Raw genomic sequence first — 21,979 nt, 5'->3', positions numbered from 1 at the left:
GTGATGCACCCCCTAGTGTGATGACCTCACTGGTAAGATCAGATCACAAAGCAGTCTCCCTTGAAATAAAGGTAATAACTATACTCCCACCCAACCCCCATAAACTTTTCAAGAACTTCTCTAAGGTACATTACCCCCTATTAAGGCATGGCATAGCTAGTTTACAAGTACTCCTAAATCCAGAAAACACAAACCTATGCGAATGCATACACAAAAGCCCTGTATGACCATATAAACAACTGCATAGAAATAGCAATGCCAGACTGATTAAACCAAAAGCCACCCTGGTGGACCCCTGCTATTAATAGGGTGCACAACAAAAGAAAAAAATCCTGTCAAGAAGCAAGAGACAATCAGCAAAACAGAGCAAAAAGTCCCTTGGTAGTCTAAACAAATTAACCAGGAACTAGTCAAGTTTCCGACAGCAGACTGAGGTAAAATTGTCTCCAAAGCTAAGGATAACTATAAGGCATTTTTCAGTTATGTCTACAATCTTAAGGGCAACACCCAACAACGTGTAGAATTCATTCTAGATGGCATCACCACTCAGCTGGAAGATATAGCAAGTCTGCTGGCCAACGAATTCAGCTCAAATTTCACCTCCCAATCACACCTATTTCTCCCTCAAGAAATACCTTCCGCCATCAATCATCACCAAAGAACTGACTGCAACTATGTTCTCTAAAGCTAAAAATGTGGCTTAAGTGGGGCCTTGACAATTTACCAGATTGCCACTTAAACAGCTTAAATCACGACTTATCACACCCATTAAGATCTGTAACCACAGGTTCTGGACTGGCGCTGTCTCAATCATGGACCTGATAAGTGACGACATATGAAACCTCCAAACACTGGAACCAACCCAGTTCGGTTTTGTCGAGGGTAGTCATGCATACTGATTCTGATGGATTTCTCTGAGAAAGTCAATAAGGCCATGGATAAAGGTAAACAGTCCTTACCACCTACCTTTACCTGGTCAAGGCATCTGACAATTTCCTACTTAAGTATTACAAATAACCTTACAAAACTGGGCATAAATCCCCACCTCACCAAATGGACAGCCAATTGGCTCACGGACAAAACACATGCTTAAAGTGGGTTAATCCAGATTCAGCAAGAGGCCAGTGCTACAGGTCTTCAGTGCTGGGACCACTCAAGTCAAGGCTAATGTGGAAGGCCTAGGGATGGCAAAGTTTGCAGATGACTGCAAGCTGGGGTAATCACTAAATCTTCCCAATGATGTAGATATCTTTCAGGATTAGTGATAGAACCATGGCCTAAAACTAAATGCAAAAAATTGCACAATTATACCCTTGTGGGATGTCAACTACCCCTGCAAATTACATCAATAGCACATCCCTAAGAGTAGACTCATAGGTGACAGATCTAGTTGCACAAATAGACAGTAGTCTGAACTTTGACTGCCATGTGTCCACAATGGTGAGGAAGTACTATCTAGCACAAGTCATCCAGATCCAAGGAAATTATACTCCAGCTGTACTCAGCCCTCATTAGACCAATAATCGATTAAAATGCGCCATTTGGCATGTACTTGACTAGACATTTTCAGCATCTGGAGTGACCTCAGAGGTTCCTCACAAAGAAAACAGAGTGCAAACATGTCCTATGTGGATGTTCTTATGCTTCCTGCTAGCAGCCAGTCATTACCAATTTCAGGCAGTTTCATTTGGTATCACCACAATCCCCAGGGTTCACCAAATACATGGACTAAAAGCCCTATCCTTTTACTTTGTCTCCTACCAGCTATTAAGGAGTGACCTATGCTTGACCTAGAAGGCACTCACAAATAAAGCTCTGATGGAGCTGCTACATACCCGCAAGTCAGTGTGAGGCTCACCCAATTTAGGGATCTAAACTTAGTCATCGACTCAAACAAATGCTGGACAGAGATGCGTGTCTCAGATTTCCCCTTCTCTGGAACAGGCTTCCTATTCACATTAAGCATAGCCCTTCTCTGGCCCGCTTCAAACACAATTTGGATCAGTTGATGGGGAATCGCAAATTCACACCTGGGGTAGTGCCTATGTCCCTTATGGACAGGGGCAATCTGTACGATACTCAATGGGTAGGTACAAATTCATGACATTCTTTTGCCCTTAGTGGCCATACATTGGATAAAATCGGGTTATATTGGCTAGGCTTGTAAGGGCTGTTATGTCATTAGCCTAGTAATCTCCTATGAACCAGACAACAGGGAGTAAAGTACCACTTTCATCTCCAACCTACTGATGGGCAGATTAATATCTGCTTGTGACCAAATGCCTTGGACCATCCTGCCCTGAAAATACCACCCCCACCCAGAATTAAGGCATCTGTGGTGATAAAACAGGTGTAGGGAAAAGGAAGAGATTGTCCAGAGACATGTGGTGCATGTGCGTCCACAAGCACAGATTAAATCTGTAGTCACTGGATATTTTGATCTGAGAGGTTAGTGAGTCTAGTATTTGGCAACACCAAGTTCTGAAGGTCCCTTGGAAGTTCCTTATATGAAACTGTGCCACAGAGAATAATGTTACAGCTACCTTTAGGCCTATACACTTAAGGGACAGTGGATTTGGAATGGAGGTTTGCTGAAGATAGATATTCATTGTTCTTGAAAAGGAAAGGATATTTCCCTGAGGAAAATTAACCCTGAAAATCTGAAAGTTTAATGTACAGCCCATAAAAGTAACATGCTGAGAACTTCAAATGTAACTTTGCAGTGTTCACTGTCATGTCCATGGACTTGAACATGTGAAGTAAAGAATCCTATGCTGTTAACAGACTGTCTAGTTCCTATGCAGCTTATGAGTAAACTCCTCTACATAGGGAACACGTTTGCCCCTTGTAATCTTTGGTGAGTTGCAACCACAGTCATACATTTGGTGAACCTTGATGATTGTGGTTGATACCAAGTGGAACTGCCTGAAATTGGTAATGACTGGCTCCTAGCAAGAACAACATCCTTAACACTTTGCTATTTGATGTGCAATCAAGCAAGCATTCTGGAGTTACAAAAAGCACATCTAGCCTCCTTTTGCCATGTAAGGAAAAACTGTTTGAACAAAAAACATCTGGAATGTCCGTTTTGGATCAACCCATTTAGACTGCTTAGATCTAAAACTGGTCTGAGGTCCTTTGTTTTCTTCAGAATCAAAAAGATTCTTGAATACTTTCCAACTATCTGAACTGGTGGAACCTGATAGATTGCCCATTTTTTGAATGAGAAAGACTATCTTTCTGTGTTGCTCTCCTTTGACAAGGTGGGATGTCAAACAAGAGTAGGGAGTGCAGCCACAGTGGGGTATTGAAGGGAACTGTGTTGATTCTGGTTATTACGGTCCTCATTCATCTGTCCCATGTGATGCCCAGCTTTGCATGAAGATGGAAAGACAAGTGAGTCCTGTCTCCAGAGTTGGACAATGAAGCAAGTCTTCAGGGGTTCAGTTAGGCTAGGCTGCCATAAGCTTAACCTTTAAAAGGTGTTAAAAGTGAGGCCTAAAAGAGTGCAGTCTATTGAGCTCTAGCTCTGTAGCCAAGGACACAATCTGTCCAGCAGAATGTCTTTCTGAATCAGAAACAACCAATGTCAAAATGCCAAAAAAATGTGGAGTGAGCTCAATTTCTTAACAGCGACTGGAGATTCCAAACAGGAGTGAGAATTCTCCACCTTCCTTTTTGCTGCCCTATCCTTAGGGCATTGAAACTGCACTGTGGAAATGTTCCCTCTAAAATCATCATCCCTAAGCAATAACACTTTTATTTATTCTTAATATCAGTTACAATGCACTTAAAGCTAGCATAAATGTTATGGTAAACAGCTGAATGTGGAGCAACTCGGCAAACAATACACATAATGGTGGTCCTGCTTCCTTATAACTACACTTAAAGCATTTTTATTTTTAAACAAAATATTCCAGCCTAGCCAAAAAAATCCTACACCTACTAGTAAATACGTCTAAGCACAAGAGAAATAACCAAGAAACTGCCTTCAAAGACAAAGCTCACAAAACGGACGGAAACCAGTAGCAGAAGTGAAACGTGGCAAAACACAGCCAGGAAGAAAAACATCGCAAAAATAACTATATATAAAATCAGAAACAACTTACCTGAAACAGCCTGTTTGTCTAATGGAAAGACTGAAAAAAGAACTTGTATCCAAAAAAGTAAAGTTTATGCAATCAGAAGAACCTACAGCCATTTCCCACTGTGTTGCTAATGAGCATCAAAAGAAGTCTGAAGGGGAACAGAAGCATCCTGCATCATGGGAGGAACTGAGCAGCTACAGTATGAGAAAGTTTCTTGAGCTGAGCTCACTTCAACCAGTGGTACAAGTCCCAAGTGTTGAAGATGAAATCTATCATCCTACATCAGTGAAATCCACATGTGAAGCACTGCAAGTGAAACCATTCAAAAATTACAACATATACACCCTAGGGTTTTCAGAAATGTTATGTCTCTCAGATATCACATCTCTGACCACTGTCCAACTCTGGAGACAGTCAGGACATCAGATCTGACATCTCTGATCACTGTCCAACTCTGGAGACAGTCAGGACATCAGATCTGACATCTCTGATCATTGTCCAACTCTGGAGACCGTCAGGACTCGCTTGCCTTTCCGTCTTCATGCAACTGAGAGCCTCTTAAAATTTCTCCATCGAGCCTGTCTAGAATAAACAACTGTCAAGAAATAGGTAACTGTGAAAGAACATGAGTCTTATGAGAGATAATATTGTTGCCAATCACTTCATAAAGACGCCAGGACTATTACAGAGGAACTCATACAAATGTTAGGAACTGCCGGTGTGCATGATAAAAGTATCGCAACCATACCTGTGATCCTTGGAACTGCAAAACAAGGGCACATGAAACGGGTACATTTAAAAGTTTGAAATGTTGCAGTCCTAAAGTATTCTCTTTCACTAAGGTAAAGCAGAAGTGCAGTGCCATTCAGGAGCAAGAGGTCTATTTCCAATGTGGTCCATATTTACACTCCTCAAAAAATGTACTTTTAATCTGTAGCAAACTGCTTATTATGTTTATAAAAATATTGCTGCTACAGTAGGTTTATGCTGCAGAGACAGCAGTGAAGCACTTCAGTTCTGTTCTGACAGCAAATAAACCTATATGGCTATTCATTTCTGAATGTCAGTAGGCACTGAAGACCGACTGGGATCTGCTGATTGCACCAACTAACACTTTCCACCCAGGGCAGCTGCCCTTATTTGCTCCACCCTAGGTATGCCTGGGTTACACAAGTAACAGTGTGGTGATACTGCCCCTCCACCTCAGGGATGCAACCTACTGTATGAAAACCGTTCAAAGGTCTAACGGTGAGTTTCACAGTTTATTCTTCTGATTGGATTTCAGTTTATTTCTGTAAAAGACTGGAACTTAAATTATTGGGTTTCTCACATTGCATTTTGTCCTTTACTAAATTTTTAAAACATCCCTTGAGAAAGTGTAGCAAAGGTAATTTTTTTATTTAGCAGAGCATTAACTATCCCGACCCAGTAGACCTGAGTGTCTTGAAAGCCACTGCCTATGTAAAGGCATCTCAGGGCACAGCCACATTGGACAGCATGCTTGCCAAGCTTAGAAGCTGCCTGGTAGAGGCATTTACATGGGCTACACTTGGTAGCATGCTTTTTAACCTTGCATAGGTGTTTACAGGGTCATAACCAGACATGACAGGATCAACATCTTAGTGCAAGAACAATGAACAAAACAAAAAATAATGGGGGGACAAAGGCCCAAAAGTAGTGACAATTGTTAAAAAATGCCCTTATAAACTTAGAAAGTCATTTTGGTTTTGCATTAATAAGCACTTTCTGAAGACTATGAAGTCTGAAAAGCAAATATTTGTCATTACTTGCTGACTTCAAACCTCATTTTTTCTCCAGAAAACCACAAATTTTAAGAGGATCAGATCAAAAATAAGAGGCAAAAATCTGGACGGATGAAAGGTATGGATAGGATGCTCCCCAACTTTGCTAAGGCAATTACAAGGTGCACAACCACACAACAGCAAGCTTGCCTATCTTAGATGCTGCCCGGTACAAACATCTACAGGGGCACAAATACACTTGGTAGCATGCTTACCAAACTTACAAAGGCATCTACATGAGTAGTCATACCTGAGAGCTTGCTTGTCAACTTTGGTTGCTTCCCTGGTAATGACAACTACAGGGGTACAAGCTAGATTTGAAGTCCCTATCTTTTGACCCTTGGGCGAGTCTTGTGCTCACATCAGCTTTAACTGAAACGTCTGGTGCAATCTCCTCCACATACTTCAGTTATGTCACCCTAGTATGGAATCAAATGCATCTGACAGTTGATGGATAATCTCCAAAGCTACTGAAAAAATAAGATTTCTTTCCAACCACTCCCTATCAGTATGGAAGAGTTCCTGCCTTCCATCCATGGACACTCAAAACAGACTCCTGACTGTGGGGCAACAACTTGTCTTTTGAGTCCTGGCTACTACCCTAACCTACTGGCTTGTTGTCCACTGCTGGGGAATTCAGCACAGGTAGGGCTAAGACTGAAGCACGCTACATTCAGGAAAATGAATCTATGCCTCAATGCATCCTACAGTTCCAAGCCTCAGCAGGCCTAGTAGATTTACTACGGCCGCTTGTATCCTGTTCATTTCTTTCACCACAAAATCTTTTTTGTGTGATTTCAACTCTCTGAAGTTTGTGTTCTTTAGTGGGGGGCCAACTTTTTCATGGAAGCACTGAATGTTAGTTTGCTAGAAAGCAAACTGTGAATGTTAAAATAGCCAGATGCTTGCGATCAGAGAAGGCCCTGAGACTTTTAGCTGTTTTTACACAACTCTTTCATATTAAAAATCTTAACAGTGTTCATAGTTATGTCATTTGAAATTGAAAAAAAAAAAAACAAAAACACTGCAGATGACTAAGTGGAATCTACCTCCCACAGGCACAGTTTTTGGGGATATTTGGGGAAGTCATGCTAAAAATAAAACTACAACACAAAAAGACAAAAAAAGGGAAATCACATTTATTTCCAGCACGCACATCTTTTGTATGTGGCAACATGGCATCTGACAAGGGAACACTCAACTGGTCTGGAAATATAGCCAGAAGAGAGATAGATGCCTGCTTCTGTTTATACTCCATTTCTATTCTACTGAGTCTTCCCAATATACATCAGTGGTACTGACCACTCTAACCACCACCAATGACTTAACAAAAAGACTTTCAATCAAAGCGCTTCACCCAAAGGTTCTGCTTCCAGTCTTCCATTCACATCACACGCCAAATATATAACTTATCACTAGTTCTGTCACTGCAAATTTAGTACGAGTACCTGCAAAAGGCAACACATAACAGAATTTAATACCAGCTTTCTAAAAGTCTGATTTGCAAAGTCAACTTATTTGCACAGTTGTCAAATAGTAGTGTTGTTGAATATGTGCCTTTTGAATGAATTGCTGCTGTTTGGAAGTTGCAAATAAAGTGGCATGTTACATATAATGACTATTCAGCTAAGTAGTTAATATATTTTTAATTAAGGAGAATTAGGGTCATGAAGCCCCCACTCTAGGCATGCAGGGGACATATGTCCTTTGCAAAAAATATGCCTTAAGTGTGACATTATTCAACAGTAACAGGCATACCTCTCAAGTGGACTTCATTATGAGGAACGTTCCTCATTGGGGTCTTAAAAAGTTCATGTTCCCCGAAGTTTCACATTGAAAGGGTCTGTCACACATTCATTTTTAGCAGATTTTATTAATGGATATCCATGGTAAATAGAAATGAATTGCATTAATTCATTAAAAGAATTATTGCATAAGTAAAATATCAGTTTTAACTATGCTATGAGCTTCCTAGCTAAAGTTGTTAGTAAGTGTTCCACATTTTGTCCATTTGTTCCACATTATGAGAGCTAGTGTTCCTCATTTTGTAGATGGAAGGCTGAGAGTTATGGTAACAGGTAATGCATTTCTAGTCTGAGGAAGCTAATGAAACTTCACACAGTAACATACAGAATTAACAGTTTCATATCAACTACCTAATGTCACTTTCTTTTAACAAAACTCTAAAATCCAAAGTGACTGCAGTTTTCTTCTTAAAGACATGCATATTATATTTTTTGCACTTACCTGCATTCCTTGGTTCATTGATTCTTTTGCCATTCTTACAGCTATAGGAGCCTTGAAGAAGAAAAGGGCATCAAAGAAAAATATTAACACTTGTGCTATTCTTAAAGAGAAAAAGAAAAATACTTATACCACAGTTTCTATAGAATTTCCAGTATAAATGACATTCTTGGCTTTGTACCTAGAAGGCTGTGACCCAAAAAGAAATGACAACTGCAAATCACTATGCCTAACTTTCTAAAACATCAAAATAAATTTTGTAAGAGAAAGACAAACACCTACTCTTTAATCATTTCCAAGGAATCAAATTAGTTTTATAACATTTGTGAATGACTAGTTATTGACATGATTCCTAACCTGGGAATGCTATCAGACAATAGCACATTGCATTATTATAGCAATAACCCACGCCTGGGTGTGGGTAATGCTAAATTTACCCACAGTTGGCGTGGTTTGGTCCCGAGGGCGAAGCCCGAGGGACCAAACAAAGCCAACCGTGGGTAAATTTAGCATTACCCACACCCAGAAGTGGGTTATTGCCATTATACCATGACATTATTTAAGAAAAGAAACTGTTACTTTTCTTAAATAATGGCATAGTATAATGCCTGTTTACTGCCCTTCCGCAGATGTCTGGCATCCGCGCAGTTCTGATGTACTGCGCCTGCGCAGTACATCAGAGTTGTGAGCAAAAGCAACGGAGAAAGCAAGATCTCCGTTGCTTTTTTAGTCTCGCTATGTTAAATGAGTTTAACATAGCGAGACAGTTTTAAAATAAGCAACGGACATCTCCGTTGCTTATTTTAAAACTGTCTCGCTATGTTAAACTCATTTAACATAGCGAGACACTTAAAAAAAGCAACGGAGATCTTGCTTTCTCCATTGCTTTTTAAACACTGTCTCGCTATGTTAAATGGGTTTAACATAGCGAGACAGCTTTAAAATAAGCAACGGAGATCTCCGTTGCTTATTTTAAAGCTGTCTCGCTATGTTAAACCCTTTTAACATAGCGAGACAGTGTTTTAAAAAACGAGTTATACTAATGGAAAAAAGTCCGGGCAACCGGACCTTTTTCCATTAGTATATCTCAATTTACAACGGGCACGCTGGCCAATCAGCGTGCACGTTTTGGGGGGGGGGGTCATGGTATAATACAAAGTAATACAGTAAAGCTAAAGTACAATAGCTCAAGCATATGGGACCCAACCAGAGGCAGAACAGACAAATACCTGTACTAATGTATTCACAAACTTCTAGTTACCAAGACATCATGGGGGGGCATACAAATTTTCTCTGGAAAAAAAAATGTTTCAGCATAGTGGCTCTTGAAATGTACAATGAAACACAGGTCTTTAAAAATGCACTCAGACTAGCAGCCAGGCTTCATTGTGATGATTGATATACTTTTACTTTTTCATGGGAAATCTGCACAAGTCCCACAATGCCTTGATAAATGAAGATCTGTACAGATCTCTAAGTTTAACAGAGTGGTAAAAATCATAGCTTATTTTCAAGTTAGTGAATCCTTTCTTTAAGCAATTATGAAGAAAGAAGAGGAGGGGATTAAAATGCTTATGTGCCACCAGTGTTTTAATCTTTTCACTAAATTAAGCATAACTTTTACATCATCTGTGTTTCAGCTGTGGCAACACAGTAGTTATAACTGCCTCACAGCACTTGGCTTTTAAGTTCATCAGCCTGTGCCTTCTGTATTTCCTCAACTTTTTTTTTTTTTACTGGGATGCTCCAATTTCCATGCACTTCCTGCTTACGTAATCAGGGATCCAAACTACCCAAAGGGGTGTGTGTGTGTGTGTGTGTGTGTGTGTGTGTGTGTGTGTGTGTGTGTGTGTGTGTGTGTGTGTGTGTGTGTGTATATATATATATATATATATATATATATAGAACACACACATACATATATACACACACACGCCATAGCTGAAAATACTGAAAGAAAATAAAATAATCCAACTCCAGGATACAAAAGGATGTCTGAAATAGAGCACTACTCTGGAGCTGTAATAGTGTAATACCTTGGCAACAGGGAGGTTGTATTGTAATGTCAGAAGAGCACAAACAAAAATTTTTCCATGAAATGAAGGGAGACAAAAAGGAGGGGAGATGAAGGAGAACTGAATTAAATATCCATCTATCATTATGGCAAATACAAAACAATCATATCAGACGATGTCTGTTCCATCTCTTCCTCAACAGATAGGACAGAGTCCCCATCTACTTAGCTCTCAGGGTTGTCTCATGGAAGGATATTCTGGGGGATGACTAAACCAAACGTCACCCTATCCCTGGATTGTAAATCCAGATTATAATGAGAAATGAAGGTGTGAATGTTAGCCAGGTGGCAGCTGTACAAATATCACCAGAGGCCCTTGAATAGGCAGCCAAAGAAGCTGAGATAAATCTAGTAAAATAAGCCTTGACAGGTCTGGATAATGTCAAGCTTTTTCTTTATATGCATAAGAAATACAGTCAGCTAACCATCTGGCCAAGGATACTTTCGAAACACCTTGATCCAGCTTTGGAAAAGGAGACAAAAAGCTGATGTGTCTTCCTGAATGTTTTAGTATGATGGAAGCAAAAATGTAGACTACGCACATTCAATAAATGAAGCATGTACTCTCCTTTATTTGAAAAAGTTGGAAAGAAAACTGGTAGATTAATGCATTGGTTAAGAGATCTCAGTCACCTTGAGTATGAAAGATGGATTTGTTCATAAAGACACCCTATCCTTGTGAAGAATCTACAAATGTTTGCAAGACACAGCTTGAAGTTTAAACAATCTCTGAGTTGAAGTAGTAGCAACTAGAAAGTGTTTTCCATGTCAAAGCTTCATGTCCACCCTAGCAGCAGGTTCACAGGGTGCCCATGTTAAAGGTTACAGCAAAATAGCCATATCCCAAAGCGGGGTAGGATCCCCAAGTGGTGGCCTAAGCAGAAATGTACCCTTGATGAAAGCATAGCTTTAGGGATGCTAAGGTAGAATGTTTTTCTCCAACATGAAAGTATGAAATAGCTGATTACTGAACCTTAACAGTAGAGTTAACTAGCCTCAGTCATGAAAAACAGAAGCTAATTGCCAAAGTAAACAGATTCATTGGGAAGCCCAATCAGAAAATCTTTTCTGCTTGCACTTACAAACTTTTCTGCTGTATGTTTTTGGGAAGAAGTGGGAATGTGGATAACTTGGGAGAAAGCCTGACTAGCAATCGCTGCAAGTGGAAAAAAAATAGTTAACCTAAGGGATCACATGTCCAGGTGAGGCATGCCGGACAGGTAAAATAGAAGACCTGGGGTTAGGGTCCTAACTTGGTGTATCAAATGAGGCCCAGAGGAAGGGAAACCAAACCTATCAAGGCCAGAAAGGGGCATTGAGGATAACTATGATCTTCCTCTATAAAGCTTTCTGTTAAACTTTTGGGATTAGTGGAGTAAAAAAAGTTATACAGGAGACTCCCCGTCAGGACGAATCAGGGCAAAGAACCTGCTGCATTTGGAGTTGATGGGAAAGGCAAAAAACATTGCAGCATGGATGACCCCACTAGTGAAAAATTTGTTCCACCACTGTTGAATTGAAACACCACTTCATGAGGTAGCAGAATTGATCTACTCAACCTATCAGCTAGAAAGCTGGGCTTCTATCTTATGTGCATTGTTATTCAGAAAGCAGTTTGGAGATCTAGACTGCTGCCACACTCTCATGGCTTCTCGACACAATGTGTAGGAATGTGTTCCTCCTTGTTTGTTGATTTACCATGCTACTGACATGTCTGAAGAAAAATCATCCATACAGGAAGGATTTCCTGTAAAAATCTGCAATGCTATGAGGACTGCCCTCATTTCTAAGACATTCATGTGAAGTTTGGCCTATGTCATTCCCATGTAATGCCCCCCTCCCCCAAAAGCTGGGAAGCATCCATGTTCACAGTGGCTTTGGGAAGGTGAGAAATAAAGGGTTGGCCCAGGGGAACCTCAGGAGACTGGATCCATCACTTTTATCAGTCCTGAAAATGTTTATCAAACTAATGTGAAAACTCCTAGGGTGATATCTAATGGATCACTGAGCTGTCAGTGTCCAGTGAAGAACTCTCATATATAATAGTTCATCACGTGAAGTAAGGTACTGGAAGCCACCACTGACCCTAAAAGTCGAAGAACCAATCTAGCAGGTGGAATTTGAAAAGATAGCAGCTGTAATGCTGTCTGACCAATGGCAGTCTTATATTTCCATAGTGGCATCTAAGTGAGCTCCTATAAACTCCAAACTTTGTACCGGGGGAAAACTGCAATTTGTCTTGATTCATTGCTATGCCCAGCAGCGAGCAAAGATGGAGCATGTAGTTCCTGGCCTGGACTATTAGAGGCCTGGTAGGAGTGGTGATGAGCCAGTCATCCAGGTAGGGGAATGCATGGAACCCTTGCAGCCTGAGATAAGCTGCAACCACTACCATGCACTTGGTGAGTGCACAAGGGCTGTGGTGAGACCAAAGGGCAAGCATCTGAATTGGAAGTGACTGACATCCAACCAGAAGTGAAGAGACCATCTCGACCATCTGTCCATTTTGATGTTGTAGTACACATCTTGAAGGTCTATCAAGCACATCCAATTCTACTTCCTCAATCGGGGGAGGATAGACTGTACCATGACCATCCAAATTGTGTGTTTAACATACTGATTGAGGTGACTGAGGTCCTAGTTCTTTTTTGGCACTAAAAAGAATCTCAAGTTCCAAATCCTTGTTAGTCTGGTGAAACCTCCTGGATAAATAATTTGTCTAGCCACTACCTTTCATTGCAAGGGTGGAAATTTGGGAATTTTCTTTTGTGGTGGGGTAAGCACAATAAAAGTAATGGAACAGCCTCTGGTTATGATTTTCCACACCCAGACATCTTTGTTGAGGGATGGGCAGGCTTCTGGGTACAGAGATGGGCAGTACCTCTGACTGCCTCCAGAGGACAGCAGTTGGGCAATCATTCGGAAGCACTGAAAAGGGCTCTCATAGAAGAGACTCCTAAAGCCTTTATTTGCAGGCCGTCCTCTGCCTCAAGGGTGACGTCCACCATTAGAAATAGCCCCCTCTGCCATGAGGAAGGAACAACAACCTTCTTTCTGTCTCAAAAGTTGGACATTCTCCCTGATGGAGATGTCAAGTGGGGGATACCTCCCCTTCATCAAAATCTGTCTCTTCAGTGATGACTCTTTGGGGAGTCCATGTCCCTCCTCTTACATGAATATTTCTGAGGAACCTCAGCAGTGGAATGTTCCGGAGAGGACTGTGAAGACAGTTGGGTGTCCTGTATGTGGAACATGTCAAGACTTACTACATCTGGCTGTCCCATTGGGATAGACTGTGTAGGATTCAGGACCCAGGGTTTTCAGCTGTAAGGCAAGCAGAACTGAGGGAGAAGTCAAGTCTGTTTCCCAGCAATGTAAAGAGCTCTCTCAACTCCCTCGGAAACAAAGCTAAAGAGGAACACTCCAAACTATCCCAATAGGAGCTGGGACCTCCACACCTGAATGACAGAGGATACCAGTCTGGCTCCATTCAGATGCTGCAGCCATGCTAACTCCAAAGCTGTGAGTGGAAGGGACAGTTCCAACAATCTCAGGGTCGATCCTCTTACCCTGGAACAAATGCTGAAGCTTCGGCTCCAAGATCCTTGGGACTCAAGGACTTTGCATTATTTGGAATTAAAGTCGTCACTGAAGTGGAAGATTACCACATCTTCAGATCAGAAGTGGACAACTCTTGAGGAAATCTTGGATCCAGATACCCCAAAGATGGTGGGCGGATACTAGTAAGAGAAACCATAAGAATAGTTAAGAGGCCAAAGTCAAGGAACCAACAGCAGACAGAGCTGGGAGAACCCCCAGCTGACTCATTCCCGAGTTAGTCTTTCTACCCATATCAGCTTCTGTCAGGCTTCTAGTTAGAGAGGAAGATGCAGAAGGGGGTCTGGATGATCTCTGTTCCATCTTTCATGAAGAAAAGGAGAATGCAGCCTGGGAGAGATTGGCTCCGGCAAAAATCTTGGCTCCAGTAAAGGAGGGTTTCATGACCATACAGGTGTCAGATCCAATGGGAGAGTAGGAACGAGTAGGAACCAATGGTCTGGGTTTTTTTGAAGCTAGAGTCAGACTATCAAGACAAAGGACGGCAGTCAGGAGAGCGCCTCCTTGTCTCCTTGCCCTTGTCCCTGGGCTTGTTACTCTTCTCCTGTCTAGATTTGTCTGAGGATTTTTAGCGGATGTGGAGGCACCAGAAAGAAGAAAGATTTAGACAATTCTCCTTCAGAAGGAGGGAGAAGTCCCTGCAATGCAAGTTTACTCCTGCGCTTAATAACAGCCTAGTGGTTAAAGACAGCAAATGTAGAGCAGTCCTCATACAAGTGGGCAGGACCCAAACCACAAACACACTTTTGGTATGCATTCAAATTCTAATGTTTGTGGCTGCAAGCCACACCGTGTTTTGAAGCCTGATGGCTTGTCAAACATGATTAAGCCAATCAAAAGTGAAGAAAGGTTTCATACAAAGATTTTTTTTTTATTTGAAAACACGAACCATGGTAAAATCTATTACACAATAAATCCTGCAAACAAATCTTAACACCAGAGGTGAGAGATGCTAAAGGAGTGAGACAAATGGAACATCATTTACACAGACAGAAAAACTTATGGGAAAAGGGAAAATGTGAGAAAAATACAAGGGAAGACCAACAACTATCAACAGTATCAAAACTCCACAACAAAAGCAAGAAGAAATAACTTAGCTGAGAGGTGAGCCAGTGCCGAGCGGACCACATCTGCTCACTACAAGCAGCAAACGAGATCTGAGTTTATCATGGGGGCAGGAGGGGAATATGGGTAAGGGAAGGAGCCTGAGCTCTGGATCTTGAAGTCTAAAAGCGTCCGAAGTCAGATCTGAAACCCATCTGAAGAACAGATGGAGCAGACATTATTAGATGCATATGTTTTCATACTGTAAATATCTCAATAAACATGCACTCAGAGGGATTTCTTGTTGTCACATGAAAGCTTATGTAGTTCTGAAAATATATGTTGAGGTTTTGTACAGTTTCCAAGATAATGTCAATTTGTAAAAAATTAGCAGAAACAATTCTAGGTTTGTGTGCATCATAATGTTTTATAGTACTGATGGAAAGAGCATAACTATACTGATTAATATCACTATAAACAATACTTCTTACTGAGAACATTATTTGCACAGTTTTGATAGCTTTTATTCTTACCAAAATATTTTTACATTAGTTTATCTTATGCATTTTAACATTATTTTTCAGAAAATGCTCTGGAATATAAGGATGTGTGTAAGCTACTAAAGCTGCAAAATTCCATACTACGGAGGTGTTAATGAGGTGGAATATGACTGAGCCTGCTATGTATATTTAATAGCCTTAAATGTCTCTTTCTCCAAAATCAATACTGTGCGTGACCTGACACTACTTTTCTAGTCAAGCATTCAGTTATATACTTTGTGAATCTGCTTAAACCCCTCCTTTTTTTCTGCTTCCTATTTATGTATTACTGCTCAGCATTCATCTCATTTCTGGTTCTGTAAACCACCCTGAAGCAAAATATACTCAACTGCAATGACTAAACTTATTTCTCAGCTTTTAGCATTTCCAGGTCTGTGTTCCCTAATTTCCTGCAATACTCAACTCAAAATGTTCTGCTTTACTACGTATTCCATTCTCTGAAATTTTAATACAGGAGTCCTGCTGTAAGCTAATGCTATATTATCAAAACTTAAATGCAGAGGCGTAAATTATCTTATTTTTCTTTACTTTCTCTTCCTTCTCTCATCTACCTGTAAATGATTTAGACTATTCCTGACATCATCCTGAATAAATATGCTGCGTCTGTAGTAAACAGCTTAACCTGATATCTTCCTTTACTACTGTTAAAGGAGCAAGGCTAAATAAGATTATTGACTTATACAGATTGTTTGACCAATGCTTCATATTCTTGAATCAACAACCAATCGTTTACTATGCAACTCACTTGGCTTAACATCAGCAAACCGCCAATCAGATAAAAAGCTTAATTTATATTAATGCTTCGCATTCACAGTCCACATACAAATATATTACTCACTTTTTATCAGTGGGTCCAAAAGGGGAAGAAACACCAGAAGGGATGGCAGAATTCATAACTTGTGCCCATATAAATTATAAAAGTGTCATCTATCCCTCAAATTCACTATGCCCTGTATAACAGACATTTACACCCTTTACTTAATAAAGGTAGTAGGAAATTCAAACTGTCCTAAAACTTTACAGAAATGCTTCCAAGCCATACCAAATGCTTCTTGTGCATGAAGGTTTAGCACAGCCAATACGTAGCTTATAGCATCATCTTTTTTCCTTCCTGCTACAAAGCCAATTTGATTTGAAAGGATCAAATTCACCATTATGTTCTTCTCACCCACTACTGCAAACATCTTATCTGCACTCTGTTAGAAGGAACTGTACGACTAAGCAGCTTCCTATTTTTGTTCTTGTTTTACAACCAGTATTAATATAGCACATTGCCAGAAGGTAGGTGTAGCAGTCTCCTGTGATATGACCTTCACAACCTCTGTCAACATTCCAGAAAGGATCTGTCCTGACTTCTTGTAAGTTCTGCACCACATCTGTTCTTCTCTGGGCACTTTCCATCCTTACATTTTCTTAATTGCCTCCAGTATCTCTGACATAGGTTCCTAACTCCCTAAGTAGTTGACCTGATCCAAGGTTAGAAATGGTGTATTTAGCTGACCCAGGCATCATCTAGCTGTCCACATTCTCTTCAGGAAAATCACAGTATAACAGTATTTACCAGTACGGCGGTAGCATTGTTACCTCACAGCAAGAGGTTCTCCCATTCGATTCACGGCTGGGCTTGGGAGTGCCTCTGTGTGGAGTCTGCATGTCCTCCCCGCGGTTGAGTAGCATTCGAAAGACATGCGTGCATAAATGGGCGTCGAGCTGGCACCTTGGCATTTCGTAAAAATCTACTGCCAATCATTAGCGAGCTGGAGTTCCACTGTGGTGACCCCTTACCAGGAAAAGCTGAAAGACAAACAACCAAACTCCCCATCTAAAGTCAGACGCTAATATAACAAGCTGCTAAGATGATTCTCTTTTAATCTCTTATATGGCATTTCCTCTTATACAAAGTGTTATACAAACTGTGGTGGTGCTTCCAGATTTCTCAAGTACCACATTACCTCTCGGCAGATTCCCCCAAACCCACAAATCAAAATTCACTGAAATTCAACTTACTCTAAAACAAGACTGCTACAGGATGATCTCTGTTCCCCGATGACCATGTAAGATTCATGTGTTTACTTAAGGAACTATCTATAACAAAAAAAAAGAAAACATTTATAAGGGGAAAATTTAACTAATCCACAATAAACTGGAGCACCTACACATCCAAAGTTGGATATGTCCAGAAATACTTGGACTTTATTTATTGCTTTGGTAAAAGGCAGTTAAGAGTTTTTAATATTCTTGACCTGGACCATGTAGTAACAGTACTCTAGTTTCTCCATCCCTGGCTATATCTGACCATAAACATATAACTTTGCTCTCAAAATCTCTAAAACCCTGCAAGTCAATAATTCCAAACTCAGGGATTCAAATGGACAAATGAACTCTAACACTATGACGACCTAGCCAAATTCAGCTGTAAGATCACCACACCAAACACTGACACACCTGCTATTTATACAAGAGAGTGATATTCCCGCAGAGGTAAGTACCTAGATCATATTCAAATATCCAATATAAGGGATTTTGTAAAAACAAACCACCCTAATGGTCTATCAGATGAAAAACTCTATAAACAGAAAAAGGTTTCTTAAATCTTACGACTATACAATTCTTCATTTTAAAGACTGCATCAAGATTATTAAGGAAATAAAAGCTAGGCAAATCATAACCTTAAATTAGCTTCTGAACCCAAGGAAAATAAATTATTTTTCTGTTACATTAGGAAGATAAGAAATAACACCTGCTAATATTCTGAACTCATCCAAAAAGGCATGACCCACTCAGACCCAGTACACAGCAAATATACTGGCACAATTTATACAAAATTTTACCCCTGGAACAACTGTCTTAATTCCACTCCCTAATATCACAAAGGAACAAGTACTGAAGAGATGCTGTCTAAATTCAAAAATAGTATTACCATGGGGCCTGGCAATTAACTTGGATGCCTAATAAACAGCACTGAACATGTCCTTGTGGAGCCCCTCCTTAAACTGTTTAACCTAAGCTTAATTACAGGATTTGTCCCCGAGGTATGGTGAACTGCAGAGGTGATGACCCCACACAAGTGCAGCCTTACCACTGATCCAGCGAACTAGACACCCATTAGCATTACTTGTCTGATTTGCACAGCCATGGAATGCATAATATCTGACCTATTAAACTATGATATCAAAAAACCTATTCTGGCTAGATCCACATCAGTTTGCCTTTGCACCTGCCCACGGAGTCTACTTGACTTTTTCGAACAGGTCACACAGGCAGTTGTCAGTGGCAATTCTATTCACACAGCTTATTTGGAAATGGCCAAAGCATTTGACACTATTCTCCATGCTGGCACAAAAAACGAGCCAAGTCTCTTAAAAGTAGATCCATATCTGGCGAGGTGAATAACCAACTGGCTTAAGGATTGAACCCACAATTAATATGGTAGGCTCCTCAGAAAACACGAAAGTAACTAGTGGTGTGTCTCAGGAATCAGTACTACAGCCATTCCTTTTTGGCATCTTTTAATTGCATCTCAGAATACGAATTGGGACCTTTAGTTACCTAAATTTGTAGATAACTGCAAAATTAGCATTACTACCCAATCGTCCTCTGATACCCACTCAATACAGTAGGAACCAATCCTCCTAAAGTGTTAGTGCAAAGAAAAAGGATCAATTAAATGCAGAAATGTGTACTATTGCCACATTTAACAAGTAACACTCTCCTTCCAAATACAATATATCCACCCAAACACAATAACGTCTGGAATCTTTGAACCCAAGCTGATAATGCCCTATTCTTCGACCACTATGAAGCAACATTAGACAGGATATCCTCCTGTTTATCTCAAATATCTACATGAATTTCATCTAGGTCAAAAGACTATTGTTCTTCTGTGTTGCTCAAATTAGACCAATTACTGAGTACAATACCCCCTTCAGGACATGCCTTTCTACATATACTAAGCAACTGGAAAGACCCCAGAGGTTTCTAACTTGCCCTGAAGTCTCTGCAATACCAGGAAAGGTTTGAGGTGCTACTCTTTACTTGGTTTCTTTATAGGCTCGTGTGTGGTCATCTGTGTCTTGCATTCCACTCCATTAAGGACCCCAGCCTACTCGATTTCCTGCATCTTTCCTAGTCAAATAGCTCCACTACTACCTGAACTAGGGACTTAAACCTCCATAAGCACATGAACAAAATGCACTAGAGACAAATGTATTACCCAATGCCTACCCTGCCTCTGGAACAAACTCCCCTACAAGTTAAATTGACACCATAGCATCCTTCAAATTAAACCCCAGTGATCGGTTGGGTACCCATAAACTTACTCCAGGTCTGACCTACTGTGCTGTTCTTAAGGAGGGGGGTATTAGGAAGGTGCAAATGGTTTTCTGACTCAACTGCCTTGTATTTTCTATGATCCTAATTCTCTGCCTGCTGCCCACTAATTCCATTAGTTATCCTTTTGTCTTTTTGCATCTTGTTTGATAACTTTTTTCAAATCTTCTAGATAGACTCGTACAGTTTTCATCTACATCTCCCTGTAGCTTCCTGTTTTAAGTCTCTCTACTCAGTGTTGTTCTGACACCTTCTTCAGCACACGACTCTTCCTGTCACTCAAGTAGTTTCTCTACTGTCTGGTGGGTATAATTTAACTAGCATTATTATTTTCACTTCATTCCATATCACCATTGGTCAAACTGCCCAGTTTTGGGATTAAACAGACACTGCTTCCTGACATAAATACTGTAGCCATAGCACACAAGTCCAAACCTTTAGGAAATATTCATAGGTTACCAAGCTATTGGCCCTGTGGCCCTTATAAGCCTAGCCAAGAGTTTAGACACGTCAGCACCCAAAGCCCCTGTCCAGCAGGGACACAAGTGGAATCCCAGGGGTGTATTTTTTGTTTCCCATCCAATTATCCAGGTTGTGCTTAAAAAGGGATAATGAGATACTCTACTTGACGTGGAGGGGGAGTCTATTCCACAGATGAGGGAATCTCTGGGACACAAATCTGTCCCACCAACAAATCCTATTGATATCACAGACCAGGTTGAGGTCGTGTGTATGGGTTGCTAGAGTGGAGCTTGACTTGCGGATATGCAGCAGTCCCACCATGGCAGGGTCTGAGATTGCTTTATATGCCAAACAGAGGTCACCTCCTGAGGAGTCTGCATGAAACTGAGTAGAGGGATAGGGCTTTTAGCCCATCTGTGTAGGGTAGGTGTTTGAGGCCCTGGATTCCCCTGGTGAGGAACCTCTGTGGTCTTTCCAGCTGCTGCATGTGCTTTGCGAGGTACATGCCGAAGGGGGTGTTGCACTCAATTTGCCTTATAAGGGAAAATACAAGAATTTTATGACCCCTTTGTCCCTGGATGAGATACCCTTATTTATGAGGTGGGCCATGTAGAAATCTTTCCATACAACAGAAGCAACATGGTAGTCAAAAGTCAGCTTGCTATCAACCTGGGTGCCAAAATCCCTCACTACTGATTGTGTACTTAGGACACTTATTAATGTGATAATATATGGGGATGTCCATTCTCCCCAAAGGGGATGATGATGATGCATTTTTTGGCATTCAGCTTGAGGCCATGTTTCTGGCAACAGTCATTTGTTTGGTTGAGACCCTCTTGGAGGACGTCCACATCACTTGCGGAACTGATGACTGTGCCCAGCTTGCAGTCATTTGCAAACTGTCAGCCATGGTCCACTGGTTTTGGTCTGTACCTCAGAGAAGTATATACCGAATAACAGAGGCCCCAAGACCGATCCCTGGGTTATGACGCTGTTATGGGTCAACTGCTTGAGGTGGCTTCCCCTATTTTGATTAGGTGGGTTCCATCAGTGAGCCAGTTTGCTACCCATCTGATAACATATGGATTGATGCCTACTTGAGAGAGTTTATCTACTATGCCTGAGTGGGGAATAGTGTTGAAGGCTTTGGCTAGGTGAAAGTAGGTGGTGTGCACAATCTTCCCCTCATCCATGGCTTTGGTAACCGTCTCAAAGTCGTCGACCAGATTTAACAGACATGATTTCCCCTTGACAAAGCTAAACTGTGTGGGGTCGAGTGTTTGGAGGTTGCCAATATCCCTGTTAATGAAGTCCATGATCACCCGTTCCATGGCCTTGAAGATCAGGCTAGTTAGGCTGATGGGTCTATAATTTCCCGGATCGGTGGATGCTTCACCTTTGTGTAAAGGGATGACAGTAGCTGTCCTCCACTCAGCTGGGACAAAGCCAGTACTCAGGCTTTGGTTGAATATTGTGCCTAATGGTGATGCAAGTTTATGCCTGAGTTCATGCAGAATGCAGCCAGGGATGTTATCGGGTCCTATAGAGGCTGTATTTTTTGCCTTTGAGAGGGCAGTAATGACCTGTTCCCTAGAGATAAGGGGTGGGGGGCAGGTACTAGGGATGTCCTGGTTTACTGATGGGTGGATGGAGGGGAGAAGTTTTTGCTGAATCTGTCAGCCAGCAGATTGACTATATCTACAGCATTTGTGTATGTGGTGTCCTTGACCACCGGTTTTGAACATACCTGGGTGCTTC

General features: G+C 41.0%; 1 protein-coding gene across 1 annotated transcript in view; it reads right to left on the bottom strand.

Moving 5' to 3' along the window:
* Nucleotides 1–21,979, bottom strand: part of ECHDC2 (enoyl-CoA hydratase domain containing 2) — a gene marked incomplete in the record, with an annotated part of 851,050 nt that overhangs the window by 249,390 nt on the left and 579,681 nt on the right. Inside the window, 1 exon segment of the mRNA XM_044085957.1 lies at nucleotides 8,138–8,188. Coding sequence (XP_043941892.1) covers nucleotides 8,138–8,188 — 51 coding nt within the window.

The sequence above is a fragment of the Protopterus annectens genome, chromosome 10.part0 (assembly GCF_019279795.1).
Source record: "Protopterus annectens isolate FY-2018-M chromosome 10.part0, PAN1.0, whole genome shotgun sequence".
Lineage (NCBI taxonomy): Eukaryota > Metazoa > Chordata > Ceratodontiformes > Protopteridae > Protopterus > Protopterus annectens.
The sequence above is the reverse complement of the archived record's forward strand: the minus strand, read 5'-3'. Positions and strand labels throughout refer to the sequence as shown.